Genomic DNA, 19,444 nt, shown 5'->3' on the forward strand with positions numbered 1-19,444 from the left:
AGGAGGAGAATGAAGAAGAGAGTTGTTGCAATGGCACAGCCTTGTTTGACCTCAGTTTTCACTGAGATATGGTTTGTGGTGGTTCCATTGGTGAGGATCATGGCTTGCGTGTCATTGGAGAGGAGGTGGAGGATGGTGACAAATTTCTGAGGGCAGCCAAATTTGAGGAGGATACTCCATATGCTTTCATGGTTGACAGAGTCAAAGGCTTTTGTGAGGTTGAAAAAGGCGGTGTACAGCAGTTGGTGCTGTTTCTTGCACTTTTCTTGAATTTACTGCACAGTGAAGATAATGTTTGCGGTGCCTCTCAATGGGCAAAGACTGTACTGTGACTCTGGAAGGAATTCCTCAGCCACTGGGAGAGGCAGTAGAGGAGAGTCCTTACAATGATCTTTCTTGTGGGAGAGAGCAGGGAGATCTCTCTGTAATTATCGCATCTAACTTCTTGAATATAATCATGATCACGGAGTCCCTGAGACCCCCCGGCATATGCTCCTCTTCCTAGATGAGGGATATGAGGTTGTGCAACCATGCCATCTTTGTGTTCAAATCCCTCCATAGCCACGCCACTCTCTCTTTGTAAAGAAAGACTTGCATTTATATAGCACATTTAACAACCATGGGACCTTCCTAAGTGCATTACAGCCAATTAACTACCTTTCAGGTGTAATTTTTGTAATATAAGAAACACAGCAGAGAATAAAAGCAAAATACTGTGGATGCTGGAGATCTGAAATAAAAACAAAGCACTGGAAAAACTCAGCAGGCCTGGCAGCACCTGTGGAGAGAGAAACAGTTAACGTTTCAAGTCTGTAGGACTCTTCTCCGGAACTGGAACTTTGGAATTCTCATAGAGAATTTTTTTAAGTGATGTTTGTTACCCAATTAACTCTCATGTTCTTGGATGCCATGTGATCTTTTATGCTCATGAGAGACAAGGTCTCTGTTCAATCACACCTCTGACAAATCAGCACTGCAGCGAGGTGTCAGCCTAGATTTATATGCTAAATTGCTCGAGTGGGATTTGAACCCACAACCTTCGGATTCGGAGGAGAGGGTGCTACCACTAACTTCCTCTAGCCCTATAACTCTTTGGAGGAACTCTGTGTTCCTCTTATTTTATTCTCTTGTACAGCTTCAGCATATCTCTCCTTTTTAAGGTGCTCCTAACTCTTTGACCTATCATCATATTTCCTTTTGTGGTTTGGTGCCAAATTTTGTGATAATTCTGGGTGTGATAAAATTGTGGTTGTGATAACAGACCAGTAACCAGTTGGCTATGAGTTGAAATTCTAAATAGTGAACTTGAATTCTATAAATATGGTCATTTGTGAGGTAGCAATGGAAAAAATGATGATCGAAAGCTGGCAGATTGTCATTAAAAACCCATGAATTTATTCATATCCTTTGAAGAGAATGTACTATCTTTATCATCTTTGTCTCCTTGTAATGATGGAGCAAACCACTCAGTTGTTCTAAAGTGGCCCACTGCAACCTTCTCTGGGTAACTTAGGATGGCCTGCCCAAGCCCAGAGAATATTTATTTTTTAAATTGCCTAAACCTTGCCAGTAGAACACAGCACTATGCTAACATTTTTAACATTAAACGTAGCTGCATTTTAGCCAATGAAAAATTTCAATGGTTATGTATGCATCTGAAACTTCAACTGAAAATGCTGAAAGTGTATATTTACAAATGTCTTTTCAAACTAGGCTCGTGCCTGGAGAGAGTATTTTGAACTTTAAACTGTTAAGGGGAAGTATTTTTCATATGCATTGCTTATGGTGGGAACAATTTGAGGTAAGGAATTGTCCAAGAAGCCTATTTAATACAATATTGAAGTATATTGGTGCTTTTTGTGTAGTGCATGGTGCCATTAGGAATCTATTATTTGACCAGTAACAGCATAAATTTAAATGTACAGAACTACAGCATATGTTTAGGGGAACAGTACTGTAAGTATTTACTGTAATCATAATGTATTGATTTGTCACTCCATTGTTGTTTGAGGGATGTTGCTGTGCAAAAATTGGCTGCTGCATTTGATGACTGTAAAGTGCCTTGGAATGTCCTGCTATGAAAGGTGCTATATAAATGGAACCTATTTCTCTCTTTTTTTATTATTATTTTGTTTTGAGTTGATAATGGTACTACCATTTAATCCTTCAAAAAATTGCCAGTTGAATTTTGGTTTAATCAGGAGTTAATAGATATCCTATCCAGATGTTGTTCTGATTTAATTATTAATGCCTCCATTGTGAATTAACAAAATCAGTTGTAAATTGCCATTTTCTAAGTAGTTTGAATACTTGCTTTTGTAGTGTGGATAACATCTTCATGACGGACATTGATGCTTTGTTACCAAAAGGACAAGTGGATGGATAATTTGTTAACTTTGAGGAAGAGGCTAATGAAGACTGAAAGAAGTTTACAAAGCCCAAGGACAGACTTTAGCAGGTCAGAATTTGAATAACAACTGTTGTCTCTGCAATTATCATAGAATCAGATAGCTACAGCACAAAAGCAGGAATTTTTGAAGTGAGCCTTCTAGTGAATTCATATAAGTAGGTATTGGACAGTGAGAATCAACTCTCAACTCCAGCACATGGATGTAGTTGGAGGAGTGACTGATGCTACTGAGCTTAAGAAAACATCTCTTAACATCCTTCTACATTAAATTCCATTTGTTAATTCTTGGTCCATTTACATAAGTTATTAAAGCCCAGCCTAATTGATTAAAGTCCACTTGAATGCCTTCAATCATACTTGCACTGGGCACCTGAACTTGGTGTAATCAGATTATTTTACAAAATCATAAGTGCCTTTCTCCATAAGACAGAGAAGCTCAGTTTCATAATATCTTCTAATCAAAGCCATGTGACTTTCTGTGCAACTGTAATGTGTCATTCCTTATTGTGCTCCTTGATAGGTTTGAGATGGTTGACCAGGCCATCCTCTGCCACCGATGAACTGCAACCCACGAGGAAGCAATGTGCAAGTCACAACTTTGCCAGCACATCTCCTACAATGACATCTCCTGTGCTCACATAGTCATCTCTGGTGTGCCCATGTTTACCTTCCTGGTCCCTTCATCTAGGTATTACTCCTTGGCAGAATTTTTGGCAAATATAGGGACAACTTTCACAGGTACTTTCATCTTCCAGCTTTACAATTATGCTGGAACCCTTGATTCCAAGAATGTCACCATGATGTCTGCCTGCATTTCTGTCAGCAATCCATAGATGGACCAACATTTTTTTGTAGTTAAGCAGTGGCAAGGCTGAATGAACCTATTGCATTAACTCCCTGTTTTTTAAAAAAAAAAATTCTACACAGTAAGCCACTAACAAACCTGGCATCTCAAAACTGGGAATACATGGAGATGCTATGGGCCATCAGCAGCAGCAGAATTGTATTCACCCACAATGCGTGACATCAAGACCTGTCATATTCTCACTCTACGATTACCATCAAGCCAGGGGACCAACTGTGATTCAATGAAGAGTTCAGGAGAGCATGCCAGGAGCAGCACCATGTATACCTGAAGTTGCAGCATAGGGATGTATGCATGCTACACAGCTGAAGAAGCACGCTAGCGATAGATGGAGCGGTCCCACAACCAACATATCCAATCAAAGCTCTGTGGTACTGCCACATCCAATCATGAATGGTAGTGGACAGTCAGTAACTAATGAACCTCTTCACCCTCAAGGAACTGAGCATGTGAATGCAAAAGACAAAAAGCATAGGGTTTTGGAGCTTAAGGGGCAGCTGGAGTCACCACGGAGCAACAGGGATGCTGAGAATTTCGTGGACCATATGTTCCAGGAGGTGCCACCCCATCCGTAGTAAGAATTCCAAGATAGTAGATGGGTGGCCATCTGCAAGGGTAGGAAGAGGCAGAAAGTGCAGGAATCTTCGGGTGTGTGTCACTCTCAAATCAGTCCTCTGCATTTGAGGCAACTGGCAGTGAAGACCCCTTGAAGGAGCGCAGTCCAGATTGTGGCACCAATGGGTAAGGGACTTCCCTGGATGGAACAACAAAGGGTAGAAATTCAGTTGTTATAGGAGATTCCATAGCTAGGGGGACTGATAGATTTTTCTGTAACTGTCATTGTGTGACCCACTTGTGTGCTATCTCCCTGGTGCGAGGGTAGAGGACGTCAGAGTGGGTGCAGGGAGTATGTGAGGAAGAGCTTTTTTTAGGCAGCGAATGGTAGTGGCCTGGCACTTGCTACTTACGAGTGTGGTGGAAGCTGAGGCAGTCAATTATTTCAAAAGGAAATTAGATGGCCACTTGAAGGAAATAAGCTTGCAGGACTATGGGAGTAGAGCAGGTGAATGGGACTGATTGGCTTTTTTATCTGCTGTAATGATTATCTGACTATGACAAGGATGAAATATTTGGCATTTTTGGCTGAAGAGGGCTAAAAGTGGATGCTCCCATATCTGCTTCTTCCTGAGGTCACAAGTGAATTTTCATTCCACCTGATATCAAGAAGTGTTTAAGTACACTGGATACATCAAAAGCTTGGTCCATGTTCTTGAACCCCACTGAAGACTAGTGCTCCAGAACTAGCTGTGCCCCTAGCTAAGCTGTTCTAGTACAGCTACAGCGCTGGCATCTACCTGACAGGACATACCACTATCCACCAAAGGGACAAAACCAGTTGGGCCAATTACTTCCCTATCGGTCTACTCGATCATCAGCAAAGGGATGGAAGGTGTCGTCAAGCAGCACCTACTTAGCAATAAACTGCTCACCAGTGATCAATTCTGCCAGGGCCCACTTGCCTTCTGACTTCATTACAGCCTTAGTCCAAACATGGACAAAAGAACTGAATTCCAGAAGTGAGGTAAGAGTGGCTCCCCTTGACACCAAGGCAGCATTTGACCATGCATGGCATCAAGAAACCTAGCAAAATTGAAGTCAATGGGAATCGAGGAAAGGTTTTCATTGGCTGGAGTCATACCGAGCACAAAGAAAGATGGTTGTGATTGAAGGCCAATCATCTCAACTCCAGGGCATCACAGCAGGAGGTCCTAGGCCCAACCATCTTCTTCAATGGCCTTCCTTCCATCATATGGTTGAAGTGGGGATGATCGCTGATGACTGCACAGTGTTCATTTCCATTCACAACTTTCAGACAATGAAGCAGCCTGTGCCCACTTTTAGCAAGACCTGGACAATGTTTTAGGCTTGGACTCATAAGCGGCAAGTAACATTCATGCCACCCAAGTGCTAGGATATGATCATCTCCAAAGAGAGAACCTAACCATCTCCCCTTGAAGTTCGATGTCATTACCATTGCTGAGTCCCCTGCCATCAACATCCTAGGGTTACCATTGACTTGAAACTCAACTGGACCAAGCACACACATGCTGAGGCTAGAAGAACAGTAAAGTATAACTCATCAAAAACTCTGTTTTCATTCTACCCTCCTCACCTGTCACCACTTAAGTTTCATTGGCTTCCGTCCTTTAGTTGATCAGTTTCAAACTCCTTATTGTCATCTTCAGGTCGACCTTGTTGTAAAATTTGCTAAGCCAGGATTCTAATAAGGAAGAGTTGAAGGCATTTCAGGATATTTACTTAAAAACTAGTTTATTCGCACTATATTTACAGTACATACAAGTGGGTTACAGGGAACGCACATCTCCCCTCAGAGCTACCTGTCTGCTGCCTAGAGTACCTAGCACATGACTACCCGATGTCGGTGTTCCATCATCATGTACCTTATAGATTAGCATATCCATTCTGTTAACCCTTTATACTACTGCCCTGATGCCACATTTCTCCTTAATCTTGCTCATGCTGGAGTTTTATAACCCTGCCTGTACCTTCTATTTCAAATCTGGTGTACTGCATGATCCTCCTTTCCCACTTCTTGCTCTACCTTCTATAACACAGTTTTCTGACATTCCACCACCATACTTGAGTCACAGAATTCCCATGTTGGTATATTGCCTTCACCGTCTTCCTAACCTTTCTCTTGTGAAGGACTTTGGTATAGTATCAGTTTATTTTACTGTACTACCTAGCAATAACATTAGAGTAGGTGTGAAAATGTCTTATAATACAGTATTAAAGTGAAAATACCCTTGTGCATTTCAGTGCTTTATAAATATAAGTTTTATTCCAAGCCTGGACGTATAATTAAACTTAGAATGGTTTTCATTTTTCTCTCAGTGCTCGTTTAAGTGACCAGTCTGATGACTCTTCTCAGCAAGGTTATTTCCCCGCTTTGACCACGGAAGACCTCTTTCAACCTGATCCAGTAGTTCCTGCGATGAGCAATCGTCATTTGGCAACAGCTGAAAGAATACCACCTCAAAAAAGTGTTTTCAGCAACATAAGTCCAACCAGCAGTTTTGGAGGCAGGGTAAATGTTTTAGCTTCTGATTAGTGTGTTTATGTCTTGGATAATCTTCAATTGGCAACAGTAACTGTCAGTGTGTTATTTATTTGTGCAGCTATTATGAGCTCTGGAGTTCTCCCTGTGGTTGCTGCCAGCTGCTATTTGAAGTTAAATATATAACTGTCCCTTCAACATGAGACGCCAGGAAATTCTTCCTTCTACATTACTTTTATGCAGTGCTCTGATGTCTTTTAAGATTTGGAATGGTTTGACACTGAGTCATACAGTCAAGGAGTTGCAGACCTCTTTGAGCCTGTAATAACTTAGATGATTTTGGTTAGGATGACAGTAGGAGTGCTGTAATTCAGTGGTTTTCAAACATTTTCTGTAAAACTGGCGCATATTCTCTTTCAAAAGTTAGGACAGATATATCAGATATTTGATGGGATGCTGTTGAGATATTAAAGTGTTTATTCAGGGCAAAACAATAAGAATAATGATATGGTAAACCAACAAATATAGAAATATGTTTCATTGCTGATTATTTTTCCAATACTTGCTGTTTGGTTTTAAGCGTGATACATGGCAAGTTGGGTGAGATACTGGAGAACTCTTATTCCATCAAAAGTGATTGTCTTCAGGAGGGTGCGGGTGGAAAATTGTGAATAATGCCACATTTCAACACACAACATTTGTGCTTTTAGACACCCCAGTTGCCAGCTACATCTGCTGTTGAGCAGGAAAATGAACAACTATGGAAAAAGCTCAGTACACTTCGAGAGGACAATGCTCGTTTGGTTTCCCAGAATCACAGTTTAGTGCGTGAGATTGAAAGTATACAAGTGGAGTTGACTCAGTCAAAAGTTAAAGTGAGTATTCCAAATGTGTGTGTGTGTGTGTATATATATATATATATATATATATATATATATATATGCATAACAACTGGGTTCATATTCAGACAATCTCAAAAACCTTTATTTATACAGCAACCCTGAAGATTGCACTATAGACACTGCAGTTGATGGCATGATGGAGCGGGGGGTTGGTGGGGGACGCAAGTGAGCAGTAATATATGGAAATGGAATAATGAATTATGCTTGAAATAATCCTGTAATTTATGCACATCAGTTGACCACCTTGTACTCTGTAACCTTTCTAATCTGAAACTTCGAAATCTGGAAACACCAGTTGTCTGGAATTTCTTTGAGCACATGTGCAACTCCAGGTCTGGCCACATTGTTAATGGCATTAAATGTACGATAAAATCTTCGGAGCTTTTCCAGGCATTACTTTTAATGGCCCTTGTCAAGTACAAGTGCCTCTAATGGATCCAAACAGGAGGATGAGAGAAGATAGAAGAGGATGCAATCAAAGAGGTATGTTTCAAGGAGGTTTCCAGGATGGGCAGAGATATGTTTCTCAATAATTAGCTGCTCTTTCTCACCCCACACGCATGCACTGACCAGAAACTTGAACTGGACTGGCCAGATACAAACTGTGCTGTAAGAGCTGGTCAGAGGATGGGTATTCTGATTCAGCTAACTCTCCTCTCCCCAAAGCCTGTCCACCATTTACAAGATATAGGTAAGGAATATGATGGAATATTCCCCACTTGACTGGATGAATGTGGCTCCAACAACACTTGAAGCTCAACACCATCCAGGACAAAGCAACCCGTATGATTGGCATGCCATCTACAACGTTCACTCCCTCTGATGCACACTCTGCACCATCCATAAGATGCACTGCAGCAACTTGCTAATACTCCTTTGACAGCATCTTCCAAACCCGCGACATCTACATCTAGAAGGACAAGGGCAGCAAACGCATCGGAATACCATCACCTGCAAGTTACCCTCCAAGCCACGCGTCATCCTAACTTGGAACTATATCAGCGTTCCTTGACTGTTGCCCTGGAACTCTCATCCTAACAGCACTGTGGGTGCACCTGCACCGGATGAATTATGGTGGTTCGATAAGGCTGCTCACCACCACCTTCTCGAGGGTAATTGGGGATGGGCAACAAATGCAGGCCTTTCCAGTGACTCCTACATACCATGAAATAATTTAAAAAAACCATATGTTTATATATAGTAATCAGCCCTCTCCCCACACACAGTGGTCAGCTCCTCTCCCCATACATGCGTGCACGCACACAATAATCAGGCCCACTCCCCACATTTTGGTCTAGTTGCCAGTGCCTGTGATCCACAGTCACTAACCAGGTGTTTTCTAATGTCAAAGGGTGCAATACTTTGGAAACATAGAAAATACAGTTTTTGGATAAATAAAACAATTTTTATCACCGCTTTATAATGTTTGTCTCAGGTACTTATTTGTATCTGGTTCACAGACTTGTGGCTAGACGTTCCAACATTATTCCAAAACCCAGGAACGCCTTGGTCTCAAGCATTCTGGGGTAGAAAGTTTGCTGTGTATGTACTTTAGGAATAAAATAGTTGTCAGAGTTAGAGCAAATTTACTTTTGTTAATGCAGATGAGACTATTATTGAAGGGTGCTAGGTATTTCACATAGGTTTTCTGTTAATAGTATTACAGAAATAGGCTCTTCATGCCAACTGGCCCATGCCAGTGCTTAGGCTCCACAAGAGCCTCCTCCCATCTAACCTTATTAACATGACCTTCAATTCTTTTCTCCTTCGTGTTTGTGTAGCTTCCCCTTAAATTCCTGTGATACAACAGTGACTACTCTTCAAAAGTATGTAGTCACCTGCAAATCACCACCCTTTCACCCACCTGTCCGTAAACAGGTGTTTTGATTTGTTTCCCTCTTTATAAGTGCTGGCGTATTTTCCCAACCCCTTGGTTTTTTTGTGCGATCCAAGTTTCTATTAATAACCCCACAGCAAATTCAGGGTAAACTCAAAGGGTTAGTTTATTTGCACACACTCAAAATGTGGAAAGGAGACCTCCGCACTCAGACAGTGAAGAGCGGGGTAGAGAAAAATAGGTTTCACAGTACAGAAACCACAGAGAAAATAAATATTGGTTTACATGAGTTCAGAGTCCAGAATCAAAGTCCAATGAAGTATTCCTTCACAGTGGTTGGTGGACTGTAAACCAGTGCTGTATAATTTCACTTTTCCGGTGGTGTTGACTTCACAAGATGAAATGGGCACGCAGAGATGAATTAGCCTTGTAGGCGATGGTACAGAAGTTCTGACAGAAGCAGTCTAGATGGGACCAGGTGTTTAACCTGGGTAGAGGTCATTTCTTGTGGCTGCTAGTCAGATGTTAATGAGCAGACTGAGCTATTCGGCCCAGAAAGGCAATATTAACTTGTTCCACAAGCCAGATGCCTAGGTCACATGACCCCCTCAACTAGGTCTTCAACAAGGGCTGTGTATCCATTGTCAGGAATTCGGCTGGGTCTCAAAGACTGCTAAACGTTTCGGTTATTGAGTTGAAAGGAATATTTGAGGGGCCTTTGCCTTAGCAACCCTGCGTCTCCTGCTGCCAAGCTAGGTTACCAAATGCAAATAGCCTTTGTATAGCTCTCTTTAAAGTTGGGCTGTGCATTCTCCAGATGATCATTAGTGGCTTCTCCGAGATAACGAGGTGAGTTTCCCTGAAACTGCAAAGTGGCTTCTTTTGTTCTGGGGTCACAGACCGACGTAGGTTCAGCCAATTAAGGATCTTGTTCAGCTAAGTTCCAGTTTTAAAATTTAAAAATAGAAATGAGTATAAGAGTATATTTTATAAAAAAAAAATGTACAGTGTGAGGTCTTAGTCCATCACAGTAGCACTCTCATCTCTGTTGCAAGGTTCCGGGTTCAAGTCCCACTCGAGTTTAAGCATAAAAATCGAGGCTGACACTCCAATGCAGAAATGAGGAGCGTTGCACTGTCTTAGATGACAGTGATCTTTCGGGTGAGATTTGTTAAACTATGGCCCCATCTGCCAATATTTATCCCTCAGTCAACATCACAAACCGATTGTGTTTTTTACAATATTGCTGTTTGTGGGAGTTAGCTGTGTGCAAATTGGCTGCTGTGTTTCCTACATTACAAAAGTGACAATGCCTCAGAAGTATTTCACTGGCTGTAAAGTACTTTGAGACATCCACTGGTCATGAAAAGTGCTATATAAATGCAAGTAATCCCAAATAGATGAAAACAATAGTCCTAACCTCCTACCCTGTGCATATTTCTGAAACATGGATGATATGTTTGTGATCTTTGAATCTGCAGCCGCCTGTAAGGATTTCCTCACGTAATTTAATACGCTCCATCCCAAATTCAAATTCCCTTTTGAACTGGAGCACTCTAATGCTTCCTTTCCTCAACGTGCTAGTTGAGAAATCAGCTAACGGGTTCTCCACTACTGTCCACTGCAAGCCTATCTTCACCGGTCAGTATACATGTTGGGATTCATATTGCTTCATGTGCCACAAGATTGGTCTTATCAGCAATCTTGTAAATAGGGCCCTAGCTGTTCACTCATTTTGCAAGCTTGACGCAGAAATAGAGCACATCAAAGCTATCCTGTAGGACAATTGCTATGCTGATCAGATCACTATTTGTTTGTATCTTGCAAACTTGCAAATGGGCCAAAGGCCGCCACTTTTGGACCTGGAAAATGCCTGGTCTAACTCAAATTACCTTGGAAAGTCAAAGTATTTCAAAAATTTGAACAACAGTTTAAGCAAACCGTTTCATGCTGCTACGATGCAGTGGCTGTGTGAGTGGTATTTTCCACTGACAGGATAATGTCGTCAGTCCAAAAAAGGCATTCTGCCTACCACACAATTGAGCAATGTCATGTATCAATTTCGGTGCCTGTGCCAGTTACATAGGCCATATGTCCCAACGATTGAGCAAATCAAACAGCATGTTTCTCCAGTGGTTTGTAATAATCAGAATACGACCAGCCCACGTTTGCAAAACCCAAAACAAAACGTCTACTGTTAGATGTGATTCCGCAATTTGGCAGCATTTTCTGAATAATCCTGAGTGTGCTAATAGCTACTCTAACAAACAATTTAAGATAATCAGTCGAACTTGTAACGTAGCTCATTTACACTTGCTAGATGTGTCATACCTTCACACGCAGGGGCCTGTTCTCTTCAAACAAAAGGAATATGTTCAAGCCTTGTGCCTTTTTTTGAATTAACTGGGAGCTTGCGGAACCAATAGTTCCCTAGTGCTTTCTCCATGGTAACACATCAGCCAATCGGAGTTGACTTGCCAACCATTCAGCACCCTTTTGTCCTGTAGCATAAATTTTTGTGATGGTTTGAAATTTGGCATTCTTGCATTTGTCCTGATGAGTGCAAGACAAAAAGCTTTGGCAATATGTCTCTCTTTTCAGCAATATTCAATTATATTTATGACTCTTGGTGGGATTTAAATTCAATTAATTAAATCTGCAATTAAAAGCTAGTCTCAGTAATGATGACCATGAAACTATCATCGATTGTTGTAAAAACCCACCTGGTTCACTAATGCCCTTTTTAGGGAAGGAAATCTGCTGCCCTTACCTGGTCTGGTCTACATGTGACTCCAGACTCTCAGCAATGTGGTTGACTCTTAACTGCTCTCTGAAATGTTCATTTCAAGGGCAATTAGGGATGGATAACAAATGCTGGCCTTTCTAGCAATGCCCATATCCCATGCAAGAATAAATAAAAGCTTTGGATTCTCCCACAAGGGGAAACACCTGTATACCATCAATCCTTTTTCATAATTTTAAAGACTTCCATCAGCTCAACCCTCAGCCTTCCCTTTTCTCAAGAAAAGAGCTGCAGCCTGTTAAATCTTTGCTGATTAGATATAACCACTCTATCAGCCACGTAAATACTTTTCTCACCTCTAGCACCTGTATATCTTTTTTATAATGTGGAGACCAGAACTGTGCGCAGTATTCAAATGTGGTCTAACCAAGATAGCCTACAATTTAAACTCTTAAACCAGTGCTTTTCACTCCTATCCCTTTAGGAAGGAACCCCGGTGTTTTTTTTAATGGCCTTATTAACTTGCATCACCACTTTGATTTGTCTATCTGCTCCCCAGGATCCCTTTTCTCCTTTTACCCCATTTAGACTCTCATCTACCCAAGAGTATATGGTCTCCTTGTTCTTCCTACCGAAATGCATCATCTCATGTTTGTCCATATTGAAATTCATTTGCAAATTACACATCTGTTCTGCAAATTTATTTGTCTTGTATTTTCACTGTCTTCCTCAATATTAAAAATTATGGTCACTTGTCATTTTCCTGCAGTATATTTTCTGAAAATTTAAATTTTTTAATTCAAGTATATATGCTTTATATCCTTTTGATTTTAATGAGTTTTTACAGAACTCAGATTGACCTAAGTCTGTGTGATGCCTAGTAGCATTTTCAAAGATAGCATATTCTTTGTTTAGAATTTCACAGTAAAGGATTAAGTGGGAGAGAAATTGATTTGGATAAAAATTGATTTAAAAAAAATGAGGTACCTATTAGATTGACCGTTCTCAAAGTAGAAAAATCACCTGGTTCACATGAAATGAATCCTAGGTTGCTGATGGAAGTGAGCATGGAAATAGTGGAGTGTCTAGGCATTTTCATTAGATTTGGGAGTGATGCTAGAGGACTGGAGGGATGCAGATGTTACACCCCTGTTCAAACAAATGGAGAGAGGGATAAACCCATGCCAATCAGCCTACTGTGGTGATGGGAAAACTTTTAGGGACAATAATACTGGAGCACATTAATTATCACTTGTTGCCAACATGGGTTAATAAATGACAGCACAGATTTGTTTAAAGTAAATCATGTCTGACAAATTTGATAGTGTTCTTTGATGAAGTAATGGAGAGTCTTTGGAACATTCTTCCTCAAAAGGTGGTGGAGGCAGAATCTTTGAATGTTTTTAAGGCAGAGGTAAATATATTCTTAATAAGCAAGGGGGTAAAAGGTTATTGGGGGTAGGCAGGAATGTGGAGTTGAGGCTAAAATCACAACAGCCATGATCTTATTGAATGGCGGAGCAGGATCAAGGGCCGAGTGGTCTACCCCTTGTACGTATGTATGAGCCTCTTAGAAAGGGTCGATGAAGGCCATGCTGTTGATGTTGTGTGCATGATTTCAAAAGGCATTTGGTAAAGTGCTACATAATACACTAGGTAGCAAAATTTAAAGCCCATGGGATTAAAGGGGTGGTGGCAGCATGGATATGAAATTGGTTTAAGAGCCAGAAAGTAGAGAATAATGGCAAACAGTTTTTCAGATTGGAGGGAAAGTGTGCAGAGGTGTCCCCCAGGGGTCAGTGTTGGGACCACAGGTCTTTTTGATTCATAAGCACTTGGGTATATAGTCCATCATTTCCAAGTTTGCAAGTGACATGAAACTCTGGAATGTAGTAAACAGTGAGAAGGATAGTGACAGATTTCAGGAGAACGCAGATAGACTGGTGAAATAGGAAAGCACATGAAATATAATGCAGAGAAGTATGAAGTGATACATTTGGTAGGAGGAATGAGAGGCAATATCAACTAGGTGATACAAATTTAAAGGGTTATTTAGCAGTACAGAGTATTGCTGAAAAAAGAAACATGCTATTGAAGCTTTTTGTCTTATACTCATCAATACAGATTCGCAGGAATACAAAATCTCAAAGACGACAACAATTTATGCTGCATGAGAAGAGAATGCTGATTGGTTGAGAAGTAGACTCTGATTAGTAGAGACATTGCCATGGAGAATGCACCAGGGAACAGTTAACTGCTAAGCTTTTGTTTAAATTCAAACCAGACAGGTCAACTCTGGTCAAGACATTGACATGGGGAATGAACCAGGAAATGGCTGTTCCTCCAGGCTTTTGTTTAGTTGAGAAAAGCACAATGTGTGGACATGTTCTTGCTGCTTGCAAAGGACAGGGCCCTGTGTGAATATATGTAGCTTCTTGCCTGCATAAGTAAGCTGATGCTGACGATCTTAAATTGGTTGTCAATGTAATTCTTAGCACAATAAGGAATGTTCAGTAAGTATTGTCCAATGTTGGGCACTTCTGGATTTTACAGGCACAGGCTGGTTGAGTATGGTCAGCACTTTGCCCGTTGTAAAAGTCTCAGAGGGTGGATAAGGAGAATATTTTTTATGCAGTGAGTTATGATGATCTGGAATGCACTATTTGAAAGGATAGTGGGTACAGATTCAATAGGAATTGTATAAATAATTGAAGGCAACATAAATTGCAGGGGATGAAGAGCAGGCAGTGGGGTTAATTGAATATCTCCTCCAGAGAGCTGGCATGAGCATGATGGATGGAGTGGCCTCATTCTGTGCTGTATAATTCTATGATTGAACATTTGTACATTTAAAAGTGTCCTATTGCTGACCACCTAGTTCTCTTTTGGTGTTTGCAAAGAAAACAAATATATGAATAAATTTGTATGCCTGATACACTCTTTATGCAAAGCCCAATATGAGTTGAGTTCCAAGTTTCTGCAGACCTGGGACTTGGTTCATTGGTCTGCTCATGGATCTTCAAGACTTTCAGGGCTGCTGTTTTATATGTAGCTGATTTCTTTCCTTCTTTATCCACTGACCCTTATCCTCTACATTGTATTGGACACTGCAATGTGGAAAAAGCTTGATGGTCCTTTTAAAGCACACACTGATATTGGGAAGAAGAGTAAATTATACTCTTCAACTGAATTTTCTGAAAAGGAAGTCAGCTTTCGCTAACATGCTTAGGATCCTGAAAGTGCACATATCTTTTATGTGAGTAAGTGAGTTTGTGTTGTCACTAGGATTACAAATGAAGTGTGCTTCTAGGTGTATAAAAATTTTTGCTCTGTCCTCTCGAACTTTGTAAAATATTTAGTAGCGTTACGATCCCTGTAGAGACCGATAACTTTAAAAAATTTTTCCCAGCGATCGACAGAAAGAAACCAAAGGACAAGACCTCAAGACTTTTACTAAAACAAACATACTAAATTGAACTTAAACAATAGTTAACAGACAACTAATACATTGAACTAATGAAAAGGCACTTTCACGTTAACTAATGTAATTGGGGTATGTCTTAACTAACGCATTTGAGAGATGTCTTGCAACTTTGGATGTGCACCATACTTCTGGCAGATACATTACATAACAAGATTCACTCCCAAGGGTACTCCTAGCTTTGCAGCAGGCTCACTTCACCTGGTACGCCAGGTTGAGTTTTTCGGTGCCCTTCAAAAATTGTCCCACTTGACCTGAGTAAACCAAATTCCACCAGCATGGTCCACCTCAGTGACTCCTTGTTCCTTAAATCTTCAAACGTTCCGTCAGTTCCATCACCTTTTCGAACAGAGGGCCAGCTCTTGCCATCATCTCCTGCTTGGTAGGTGACACAAACAGTCGTTTCCTGCTCTTCACAGCAGCTGTATTCTCTCTTTTATCATCTTTCCCCTGGTGCGCTCCATATGCTGCCAGTGGGCCCTCGCCCCTCTCTGGTGCGTGCGGCTCACCCCTACACTCCCCTCTCTCTTGTGGTGCACCCCACCCCTTGCCCTTGCCCCTCTCTGGGTCATGGGCCCTCCTCCCTGGCGTGTCGGGCCCACCTACCCGCCGCCAAACCTCCAGCACTAACCTCCCCCATGCTCTAAACCATTGAGATAGACTACTTGTGGTGGCATTAACTTGAAGAGCTGAATTGTAAGTATCATTTAAGAAGTGCTTGATAACATTCAAATCTAATTGGTTTCACTGCAATTTCTACTACTGTGTACACTTAACCATAATTTTGCAGCATATTGGTACAAGTTGGCTAACTATCCCTAGGGACCACTTTAAATTGTTATGACTGACAGCTGTTGTACATTTTAGTTCACCTTAAGATAACCTGTGCTGAAAATACCCTATTCTTGTGATATAGCTTTTTTTTTGTTCAAAGGCCCTGCATCTTCAGCTGGTCATGAACATTGCTCCTTGACCAAGGACTAAACCAGTTTAATATGCTTTCCAATGTAAACTTTGAAAACACAGGAATTTAGGAAGTTTACACTGGTGTATTTGTCTTGATGTATGTAAATGGGAACAATGTTTTCTTGGACAACCTGCTGGACCCATATTATTTGGGAAAAGAGCACTCATTGAGGCAGGTGAAAATATTTTCCAGAGGAGGGGTGGTAGTGTTCAATTCATTTACTAGTTTTAATCTGTGCCAAAGATCAACGCCAAAAATTGATTTTTAAAAATCTTTTACTTGCAGTTTTGTCACCTTGAACCATCTATTAATGAAAAGGCACATCATATTTCTCAGCTAAATGAAGATATCTTGGGTTTAGAAGCAGAAGTAGAGGCTCAAGAGAAAGCACTCAGGTAATTTGCATAGTAGTGGTGCAGTTTTTTTAGATTTTACAAGTTTTGGTTTTGCTTTCAATATTCTCTCAGTTATAGCAGTGCTGATTGCTCTACAGGAGTATATCTGTATTATGGAGTAGCACTCTCGCCTAAGTCAAAGGTTAGAGGTTCACAGCTCAAGTACATAATAGTGAGAGATCCTTGCATTGTTGGAGGTGCAGACTTTCAGATGAGATATTAAATGAACATGAATGACAACCTTGCACTAGTTAAAGTGGAGGACAAGGTTCTCCTGGTATCCTGGCCAACATTCTTTTCTGCACCAACAACTGATTGAACTGGTCATTCATCTCATTTACAATTTGAGACTTTGCAATGTGCATATAGGCTGTTTTCAAAAGTTATCATTGATTGTGAAGCATCTGATGAAACCCAGAGGATGTGGTGAGGCACCACATAAATAGAGTCATAGAGATCTACAGCACAGAAAAAGGCCCTTCGGCCCATCGAGTCTACATCAGTCAAACAAGTACCTGACTATACTAGTCCCATTTCCAGCACTAGGCCCATAGCCTTGTATACCATAGCATTGCAAGTGCACATCCAAATACTTCTTAAATATTACCAGGGTTTCTGCCTCTACCACCCTTTCAGGCAGTGAGTTCCAGATTCCCACCACCCTCTGGGTGAAAAAATTCTTCCTCATGTCCCATCTAAGCTTCCTGCCCCTTACTTTAAATCTATGCCCCCTAGTTATTGATCCCTCTGCCAAGGGGAAAAGTTCCTTCCTGTCTACCCTATCTATGCCCCTCATAATTTTATATACCTCAATCATGTCCCCCCGCAATCTCCTCTGTTCCAGGGAAAATAACCCCAGTCTATTCAATCTCACCTCATAACTAAAACTCTCCAGCCAGGCAACATCCTGGTAAATCTCCTCTGCACTCTCTAGTGCAATCACATCCTTCCGCACAATTCTCTAGCTGTGGCCTAACCAGTGTTTTATACAGTTCCAGCATAACCTCCCTGTTCTTATATTCTATGCCTCGGCTAATAAAGGCAAGTATCCCATATGCCTTCTTAACTACCTTACCTACCTGTCCTGCTACCTTAAGGGACTGTGGACATGCGCACCAAGGTCCCTCTGATCCTCGGTACTTCCCAGGGTCCTACCATTCATCGTCTATTCCTGTGCCTTGTTTGTCCTGCCCAAGTGCAGTGAAAGTTCGTTCTTTCTTTAAGCGAAGTGATTCAAAAATTAATTTCCAAAAATTGACTGCCCTAATCTAATTTTAATTTTTGAAAGATCAATTTTATTCCGTCCATATTGTGTGGTGTTAATTGTATAAATTATGGTTAAGTGTACACAGGTTGTGGGGCGGGTGGGGGGACACTAATGGGATAATTACTTGTGCACATATGTGTCTACAGCCATGGGTCATCAGCAGCTTTACTGGTCCCACCCCAGGAAATTCGGCCAGGGCTCCTGCTCATGCCGAATCTGTGCGAACATGGCCTGATCCAGAAATATGGCCTCAACATGTGCAGCCAGTGCTTCAGACAATACGCTAAAGACATCAGCTTCTTCAAGCTGGACTGAATTACAAAAGGAGCAAGAGTGCATTCTAATGTAATGTGAAATAGAAATGCAGCATGTGTTGAACAACTTTCTACTGCCTTCACCTGCAAGAAACAAACTTGTGATGCTCCATTTTTGTAAATAAAATTAAATTGTCATTAGTGCTCAAAAAAAAAAGAGATACTTACTGACACTTGTGGTGAGCTGTAGAGTTAGGAGCTATACATTTGTAATGTCTCACTTAGTGAATAAATCTAAAACTGAGTAATGATTGATTTCGGGTTGTCTCCTTCACCAGCTAGCTGTATGAAGTTTAACAAGGGAGTGTATTTTGGTAGTTTAAAATCAATTATATCTGTTGTAAACATGTGTGTTTTGCCATGGAATTAGCAACTTCTCATTGGTATTTTACACAATAATGGTTCTGGTATTGTTTTGTTTCTTACTAAGAGTTGCAGAAGAAAAATTGGAGGAAAGTCAATGGATGGTAGCTGAGAAGGACAAGCTCCTGGAAAAGTTGTCTGATGAGCGCAAAAGAGTGAAGAATGAGCTTTATGAACAAAGTAGACGAGGAAAGAGGTAATATTCAACTGTGAAATATGTCTCCTGGTCAGAATAACATTTGTTTTGGTGAGATCCTTCCGGGCGTTCATTGAAATTTGACAAATGGAGAAGCTGGTTCATGCTACCAATTTTTTATTGGTATAATATGGAAGTTGTTAAAATTTATGTTTACATGGAATAAGAGATCAAAGAGACTTCTACATTTATGGGGAAGTTCAGATGCCTGGGTATGGAACTGCCAAACGTATTTTGAGTAAGTTTTGACATTTGAATTTTGATGGGTGCTTTGGTTGTTGTGGAAAATTAGCATAATCCAGTTTCTTAGGAACAATTTAGAAAAATCCAAGCCTGAAAATGAAGGAGGACACTTCAGAGGGATGTATATGAGATTAATGGGAGATGAGTGAAGCTTAAAGGAACTGGTGATTTCTTGGAAAATGGGTGCATCTAAAGAAATTAGATTTTTAAAAAAAAAATCGTTGTTTTTCATCTAAATCAAATTTTCAGATGTTTTCTAGCTAAATCATGTGGCATAGTGCCGTGCATGATATTTATGGCAGAGGAGACCCAGAGACTTTGTTACTTTAGCCATAGAGCACTTGAAGTGAAAAGTAGTGTGGGGCTTTTCCACTTATCTTTC

At 40.8% G+C, this 19,444-nt stretch overlaps 1 protein-coding gene and 1 pseudogene across 2 annotated transcripts in view; both read left to right on the plus strand.

The window, feature by feature from the left end:
- The window catches only part of ccdc18 (coiled-coil domain containing 18), a 149,119-nt gene that overhangs the window by 10,067 nt on the left and 119,608 nt on the right, over window positions 1–19,444 (plus strand). For both annotated transcript variants that reach the window (XM_078560795.1, XM_078560794.1), the window contains exons 2-6: window positions 2,323–2,458; window positions 6,192–6,384; window positions 7,065–7,229; window positions 16,570–16,679; window positions 18,691–18,819. In XM_078560795.1, the coding sequence (XP_078416921.1) occupies window positions 2,352–2,458; window positions 6,192–6,384; window positions 7,065–7,229; window positions 16,570–16,679; window positions 18,691–18,819 (704 nt within the window). In that variant the 5' untranslated portion in view covers window positions 2,323–2,351. The remainder of the gene's footprint in view (window positions 1–2,322; window positions 2,459–6,191; window positions 6,385–7,064; window positions 7,230–16,569; window positions 16,680–18,690; window positions 18,820–19,444) is intronic.
- Window positions 18,095–18,261, plus strand: LOC144692727 (small ribosomal subunit protein uS14 pseudogene; annotated as a pseudogene).

Source organism: Cetorhinus maximus, chromosome 17 (genome assembly GCF_964194155.1).
Source record: "Cetorhinus maximus chromosome 17, sCetMax3.hap1.1, whole genome shotgun sequence".
Taxonomy (NCBI): Eukaryota; Metazoa; Chordata; class Chondrichthyes; order Lamniformes; family Cetorhinidae; genus Cetorhinus; species Cetorhinus maximus.